The sequence below is a fragment of the Chenopodium album genome, chromosome 23 (assembly GCF_948465745.1).
Source record: "Chenopodium album chromosome 23, dcCheAlbu1.1, whole genome shotgun sequence".
NCBI lineage: Eukaryota > Viridiplantae > Streptophyta > Magnoliopsida > Caryophyllales > Amaranthaceae > Chenopodium > Chenopodium album.
In genome coordinates, this window is record NC_137856.1 from 15,169,958 (window position 1) to 15,178,249 (window position 8,292).

The 8,292-nt window shown below is 35.5% G+C and overlaps 1 protein-coding gene across 1 annotated transcript; it reads left to right on the forward strand.

The window, feature by feature from the left end:
* The first annotated feature begins 3,509 nt into the window (after window positions 1–3,509).
* Window positions 3,510–6,114, forward strand: LOC145608396 (F-box/kelch-repeat protein At3g23880-like). The gene is made up of 3 exons (XM_081664006.1): window positions 3,510–3,945; window positions 4,396–4,494; window positions 4,642–6,114. Exons 2-3 carry the CDS (start codon window positions 4,418–4,420, stop codon window positions 5,798–5,800), a joined length of 1,236 nt encoding a protein of 411 aa, XP_081520132.1. The 5' UTR covers window positions 3,510–3,945; window positions 4,396–4,417; the 3' UTR covers window positions 5,801–6,114.
* The last annotated feature ends 2,178 nt before the right edge of the window (window positions 6,115–8,292 follow it).

Below are 8,292 nucleotides of genomic sequence, written 5' to 3' on the forward strand. Positions count from 1 at the left end.
GGGTTTTAAAACCCCGATTCTGTCGCCAAACGACAGAATTGTCGCGAGGCGACAGATTCTGTCGCGTGGCGACAGGAGCAAAAGCTCGCGACAGGCGTCTCCGTCCAGCGTGGAGCGGCGACAGAATGCTTGGCCCCTCCTTATGACTTTGTGGGCCTATTCTAGTACTGTGGGTTCCTTGGTACGCCAATTAGCCCCTTTAAGCAAAATTGACATGATTTAATCAACTTGATTGCAGATGCATTAAGTGATCGACTTGATGAAAGATCGTCTCACTTAGCTTAAAGCGCCTAAGTATTGGCTCACAACAAGGCACCGAAATAATGGTTCAATAGAAGCACCGAAATAATGGTTTACAAAGACAGAAGCACCGAAGCATTGGAACAAACAGAAACAGTAATAATGATAAATATATTAGGGGTCAATATGCATAATGATTCTTTGGCGATGTCCCAACATAAAGAGGAGTTGTCTAGTGGCGAAATACGGCCGTGGCGAGGTAATGTCACAAATTTTGGAGATGGCGAAGCAAGGTCACCTTCGACGGTCCTTCAAGGTAAAGAAGAGATGGTCTATAGCGGCGATGCACTGCCGTGGCGACATACGACCACAACCCTGAAGATGACGACATACAGTTATTTTCGACGATGTTCCCGAAATACTGTGGAGGATTGTCACCAAGAATATTGAAGACGACGACATACGGTCAGTTTCAACGATGGCGTTCACGAGGCACTATGGAAGTTGTCACAAAAAACAAACAAAAGCAACAGCAAAACAGTTATGTTCAGAGACGTGTGCTCGACGGTGCAAGGTACGCATTTCTTAACTCTTTTATCTGTTTAACTAACATTGTTTTACAGGTATCGGCGTTATAAGAATGGTTTGGAATTGCATAACGTTTTGAATCATTCTCCGTCCCTATCGCTACTTTGACTTTTGTTTTCGAAACCTTAGTTTCTCCAAACTCAGTCAAAGTGGGGGCTTTTGTAGACACCCATTTGTGTCTCCCCAAAACCAAACCCAGTGATGAATACCTGTCACGTCGAAACATAATCGAATGAGGTGAAAGTGTGAAAAGTCAAGTGTTGCGGTTAGTTTTTATTAAAATCCTTCTTTCTGTTTTCGAAAACCCACTCTATTTTATGAAAACGTCCAATTTAGTTTAGTTTGGTCCATAATTAAGGTCTAATAATAGAGTAGTTGGATGGGGCTTGAAAAGACCTTTCCAACGATAAATTATGAGCCCAATTCCGATGAATATTGAGGAAGTTATGGCCAAAATACTAAACTGGACCCGGTTAACTATTTAAATACGGCCCAATGATCTAGAGGAGGGCCCAATATTATTTATTATTCCTAAAATCATTAGGATTAATTATGATTTTCTGGAAGTTTCTAGGAGATTCTTTTTAATTCTAATATTATTAGATTTAATAATTATTTATTTTAAAATAGACTTTTATTTGGAGTAAAATATTATTTTATTATCTTAAAAATACGTATTTTATCTTCTGTACGGATTCCGTAGATCAAGTTGATTAAAGATCGGATTCCGGGTGAAGAAAACGCGCTATCACAGGTTGTCACCAAACGACAAGTCTGTCGCCACGCGACAGACCCTGTCGCCTCGCGATAGAGTCGATTCCTGGCAACAGCGTGTAGTTTTATTCCTTATCAAATTCTATGTTTTTCTGGACTATTTTCATTATAAATAGGGTCCGAATCCCTGTTTTCAGAATCATCAATTCTCATCAACTCTCATCCTTAATTCTCTCTATTCTCTCTTGAGCAATATATGCTTTCTTTCTCCCTCTCTTTCTAAACTAGCTTTTTACATACAATATTCCGCATTCACAAGATCTCGAAACACCTAGCCAAGTTCGAAGTTGCCTTCGTCCTAGACGTGCAAGGATTAATAATTTCTGAGGGTTTGGTCCCAAATCCAGTCTAAACTTTAATTCTTCAAGGATGGAATCCAGCTCGGTAAAGATTTGATTTTTAATTCTTGATAGACACAACCGATATAGTAGTATACACATTTATTCATTTTGTGGTTTAAAAAAAAATGTATTCATTTTGTTTTCGTAATTTTAATAGTTGTTTACAACGCCAACAATTGAGAGATATATTATAGTAAGTCCAGTTTCTCGTCCTATTTTTTAAATACTGTGAAAAAACACAAACTCAAATATATTATGTGGAGGAAATAGTTTCTAAGTTCTAATTAGTCGAGTAAAAAAAAAAAACTCTTATCCCATTCCTTAATTAGTTTGGGATATACTTCCTTAGAATCCGTCCTTTATAAATCTTGGAATGGAACAATAACCCCCCATTTGTCTTACCAAAGAAATTTTTTATCAAAATCAAAAGGCAAGAATTAACACTTTTTAGGCCCAACCAATAAGTCCAACTGTTGTTTTTTGGTCGTCCTAATTTGAGATACAATATTTCAACTGTTAGGCTCAATCTTTAAAGTTTTGTCACATGCCTGAAACCTCAAATTACGCCTATATATTAAGCCCATCCTAATTAATAGAGTTTAAAATGACCACTAATTGGACAAAAGCCCTGTTCTTCAAGGCTATAACGCCTTCTTTCAAACTAAAACAGTTTTTCTATTTGTTTATAGATTTTAATTTTTTTTGCCCTATAATAAACAACAAAAATTTGATAATTGAATTATAATTAGATTTTTAAACTCTAACTAATTTGGACTCTGGCGATGCATTATATAATTATAAGTAATCAAGAGCATAAAAATTAGAAGTAATCCAGAGCTTAAAAAGTTTTTGTAAATATAAATGGATTCCCTTTAGGTATTCTCCTTGGGTTCTCTCCAGGTTTCTCCGAGTTTTTTTAGCCTCTATTGTTAGATTTTTTTAATAGCTTTTTTGAAGGTTTTCTTCACTCTTCTCCTTTTCTCTGGTCTCTTTTCTCCTAGTCTCAATTGTAAATTTTTGGAGGGGCTTCACCAATGTTTTTAATGGTGGTAATTAAGCCCCAAAAAACCTTTCAATTGCTTTCAATAAATGGATCCCATCTCTATGATAGTGTTTATTCTAGGTTTAATTTATGTGTTTCTTCATCTGCCAATTAAAGTTTGAAGATTTAGGGTTTCACAATCTTCAAAAACATCTAGAAGGCTACATGAGTTTTTTCACCCAAATAACTATTCATCCGTGGATCTCAAGTCGAATTAGTGATAACTCACAGATTGTATTGCTTCTGGTGAAGATTTTTTTAAGGCAATCATTGATTGAATTTGCGATGTAACTAGTTCTAATATATGTGATTTGTACTTGTAATGGAATTTTAGATTTCCTAGAATTGTTTGTAAATGTCGTTTGACTATCTTTCATTAATGAAATCATTTTCTTCTTGTATATATATGTGTGTGTGTGCGCGCGCGCAAAAATATAGGACAAAAAATCGAGTAATTTTAAACTTGAATTCGCATATTCACTAGGGAGGGTATGTAATAAATGGATGAGAATAAGAATAGGGGGAAAATGACATTTTTGCCATTAATGAAAAGAATGAAATAATAATCTTAGTAAAGGTATAATTGTAAAATTGTTAGTTATTTATTCCCTATATATTCCCACCCACTATCCAAACAAAGTATTGACATATTTTTCATGTATTTTAATAAATTAATTCCCTGTTTAAAAAAAAAAATAATAATAATAAATAAATAAATAATAAATAAAAATTAAAACTAAAATTAAAAAATCAATTAATTCCCAATCTCATTCCCACCTTTTAATTCCCAAACTCCCATTCCCACAATCCAAACTCCCATTTGTCTCTTTCAGCCTTCCTCACTCTTTCCCTAAATTAGTTTCTTAGTTGCGGTCTCTAGTTTTTTCCCCCTTTTCTCACTCAGCCACCGCTCCTCCCTTACGGCCTCACCACCGCTTGTCCCTCACCACTCGTTTTTAGGTAAGGTTGATGATGAATCTGAAGTTTTTGATGAGCAAGATCTGATTTATTTTTATTTATTTATTTATTTATTTTTAATCTGTACGTCTTTTAATGTTGACATTATTAGTGGGCAACGGTTTCTTTAGATTGTTATCAATTTTATTTCTGTCAATTGATCAATTTGATTTGGTTATGAATAAGAATGGCCTGAAATTGGATTTCGAGTACTTTCTTAGAGTTGCAGATTTGATGCTGTTGGTTCAATTGAGTAGAGTGATTTTATAAATAGATAATTGGTTGGAATTGATTGCGTTTATTAATTTGTCAATAGAAAGCATCATCGAATCGTTGTTTAATTTTATTGTCAGCTAATTAAATTAACCTTTTCTTGTCTATATATGTCATCAGATCATTAGTCACCCCTTTTCATTCCTTGTAACTAATCAGTGTACGTGTTTCTTGTTTCAGTTGGTTGCTGCAGCACATAGCAATGGCGCTCTCTCTCCAACGTTACACATTGTATAAAAATGATCCAACCACTAGTTTGAATCGTTTACTCAAAGAAAGGTTCTATCTTTATCTCTTAATTTTGTTGTGGCAATCCCAACTTTAATTTTTTTTCTTTTAATTTTGTTGGGTCAACAATCCAGTTACTTTGAATTATGATGAGTGTTTTATTTATTTATATATATATGTTTTTGGGTGAATTTCCAGACTCGCTAAAGAAAATGAGAGATCAATGTCAATTGCAATTGAGAAGCTAGACCATTTGCCTGAAAATCTCATTGTTGAGATTCTCTCGCGGTTGCCAGTCAAAGATCTGCTACAGTTTAAAAGTGTTTGCAAATCATGGTGTTCTATTATTTCAAGTCCTGCTTTTGCTTCCAAACATCTGAAAAACTACTATTATAGCAACAATGATACTGGGCGAAGTTGTCTCCTTGTTCAGTTTCCTATACCTTATGCTGAACATGAGGTGTATGAGTTGTTAGTTGATGAAACTCCGCGAGTTTTAGCTGATGAAGTATTGGCTTACATGCCCAAGTCTAACTCTTATGTGTGTGGCCCTTGTGATGGCATCTATTATATGTTTCACTGTTGCCGTAGAGAGCGCGCTTTGTGGAATCCGGCCATCAATGAGTTTAGGCCCTTACCTACGATAATATCGAGGCCTGATCTTCCAGCTAATCTCACTTATGAAAATTATGAAGTTTATGGTTTCGGGTTAGACCCTATCACTAGAGACTATAAAGTGGTGGTTGTTAAAGGTTATTGGAATACTTTGAATGAGGAAGACTCCTATCTCAATGACCCTATATCGGTCCTTGTCTACTCGTTAAGGACTAATTTGTGGAAATATTGTGGAGATTTGCGTAGGCCTTATACTTTGGAAGTCAATACGTGCTATATTTATGTGAATGGATGTTGCTATTGGTTTGGATCATATGATTCTAGGGATGAAGTGATCATTTCTTTTGACTTGGCTATTGATACATTCGAAGAAATGGATGTTCCAGACTATGCACAACCAAGCTCCAAGTGTCTTGGAATGTATGATGATTCTCTTGCATTTATGTCTCTCCATGAGAGTGAGAAGAATTTTGATGTATGGACATTGAAAGAAGGGTGTTGGACCAAGAAATTAAGTGTCGGGCCGTTTCCTGATGTTTGGCGTCCTCTTGGTCATTCGATGGACAATAAACTTCTACTACAGTGCCATGATGGTGGGCTAGGTTTATTAGATCCCGACACACAAGAGATAAAGGTTCTTGCATTTCAGCATACATGGTGTGCAGGAGCTTTTGCATACATGGAAAGCCTGGTTTCGATTAAGGATAAGAATGCTGAGGAAGTTGAAGCAGGAAACAATTGAGCTTAGTCCGTCCTACATTGCCTCTTCAACAACTTTACTAGTGCAGTTTAGTGTTTTGTGTTTTTTGATAAAACCAGTCCTTGTAGTGTTGGATCGAGTGCTTTGGTGATGAGAGTAAGGGAAGTTGGAATCTGAGGCAACAGCTTAGTAATTTACTGAGTAATTCAGAGTTTGCTATGCTGCTATTATAAATGTCATACAAATTAACATATTATGGAATAGTTTGTATAATTTGAGGATTTAGAGGTGCTTGTTGTTGATATATGTAGTCCCGTTATTTGATGAAATAAGATATTCCAAAGTCTATTCAGTTATTACTTGTATTATGTAGTGATCCTGTTGTTATGTATGACAGTATGCATACACCTCTAAACTCTAATTAGTGCTTGATGTTCACACCTATGTAATTTGTATGGTCGCTATTTTAATCACCTACAGTATAGTAAGCGCCTTAATTTCGGAAACTTTTGGTAATATGACTCCAATCAGTTGTATGCCTAGTACATATACATAATGGATCGGAGGAGCTTATCTTTAACTAAACTTTTTAGGGTCGAATTTGACCTCAAAACCTTCGATTTCACCATAGAAACCATCGTTTTGACGGAATTATGCAAATGTCACCAATTTGACCGTGAAATCACCAATATTGCGAGAAAAACAAAGAAAGAACAAAGGGAAAGAGGAGAGGAGAAAGAAAAGACGAAGGAGAAGGAGGGAAAGAGAAAGACGAGAAAGAGGAAAGAGGAAAGAGAAAGACGAAGGAGAGAAAGAGGAAAGAGAAAGACGATGGAGAGGAGAATAGGAGAAAGACGATGGAGAGGAGAATAGGAGAAAGACGAAGGATAAGAGGAGGAAAGAAGCGGCGCCCATACATTATGCCCATAGGGTTAAGGGTGTTATAAAAAAAATTATAATGGTTCCGACGGAAAAACCCGTCGGAAAGCATTAATTTTCCGACGGATTTCAATTCCGTCGGAAATTTAATTACTTTCCAACGGATTTTCCCGTTGGAAATTTCAGACGAATTTTAAATCCATTGTAAAGTACCTATTTTTTGACGGATTTACGATACGTAGGAAATTTTCGACGGATTTTCTGACGGATTTAATGAATTTGTCGGAAATACCCAACGGAATGGAAATCCGTCGGAAAATTTAGTGTTTCCGACGGATTTAAGTGTTCGTCGGAAATAGTTGTTTTCTAGTAGTGATTGTTACTAATAATTATATTTTAGTTCACTACAACTCTATTTAATTTAGTCTAGTTCAATTTAATTATTTTTTCCAACTCTTTAAAATATGCCTTAAGTGGCCAAGTATTATTGTCAAATGTTTTCGTGTATTCAATCTACTCATGGCCTACGATACTAACTTCATGATAAAACTATTTGTTAGTGTCACACTGTCACAAAGTCTAAACTCAAAATTGGCGGAATTGAATGAAACCGTGCGAAATTACAAATTAATCAATGATTAGATTACCAACAATGGCATGCAGCACTCAATCTCCAACTCATCAACCACCATCACTCACAACTTAATTTGTTTCCTAAAAAAACCTACACATTCTCTCACCTTCATCGTCATTTTCGACACATATCGATAGTTGAAAAGGAGGTGGATTCTCAGGTTACATATCGTACGCTGTTGCATGCACTCAAAGTATTGTGAATATAATATTCCCCTATTATGAGCGAGTAAAAATTCATTAAAGGTCTTCCATACAAATGAGCTTACCAAAATAATAAATTAGTCCACTATAACAATATTATGATCCCTAATTCTAGATAATATTATAAGATTCCCCTATTATAAGCGAGTAATTAAGAATTAATTAAAGAAGTCCTTCAATACAATGGGGTTACCAAAACAGTAAATTAGTCCACTATAACAATATTATGATCCCTAATTATAGATAATATAATAATATTCCCCTATTATGAGAAGTAACGTAGTGATGATAGTTTCAAATGAATGACTAGTGCTCCACTATCTGACAAGATGATCCTTCCTTGTTCCTTTTCTAATTATGGCTTGCAACATATAGTTCATATATGTCATTGTAGCTTGCATTTTATGCTTGTATATATAGGTCAGCCTATTCAGTTGTTTTATTACTACGTTGTATGTAAAAGCATTTTGCACACACACAGAAAAAAAATAACACTCGAAAATACATTTCTTACATCTAACACCAAAAGAGCTAATCATGGAGTTGTCAAGAGCCGCAAAATGCATCTGGTGGTGCATGATAATGCTGATTATGGCGTCCTTTTTTATTCATCCAACAGCGAGTTTCAATACTGTCATTAGAATTTTATGAAACCGACTACTCAGACTTCTTAACCCAAGTGCGAAATCAACTCGCTAGCTCGGTGAAAACATGTGAGATACAGACAACGCCAAGTAATCCAGCAATAGGTGTGAAGTACGTGTGGGTGAAGCTCAAAACTGACAGCAAAGAGATCACCTTGGGAGTAAATGTCACAA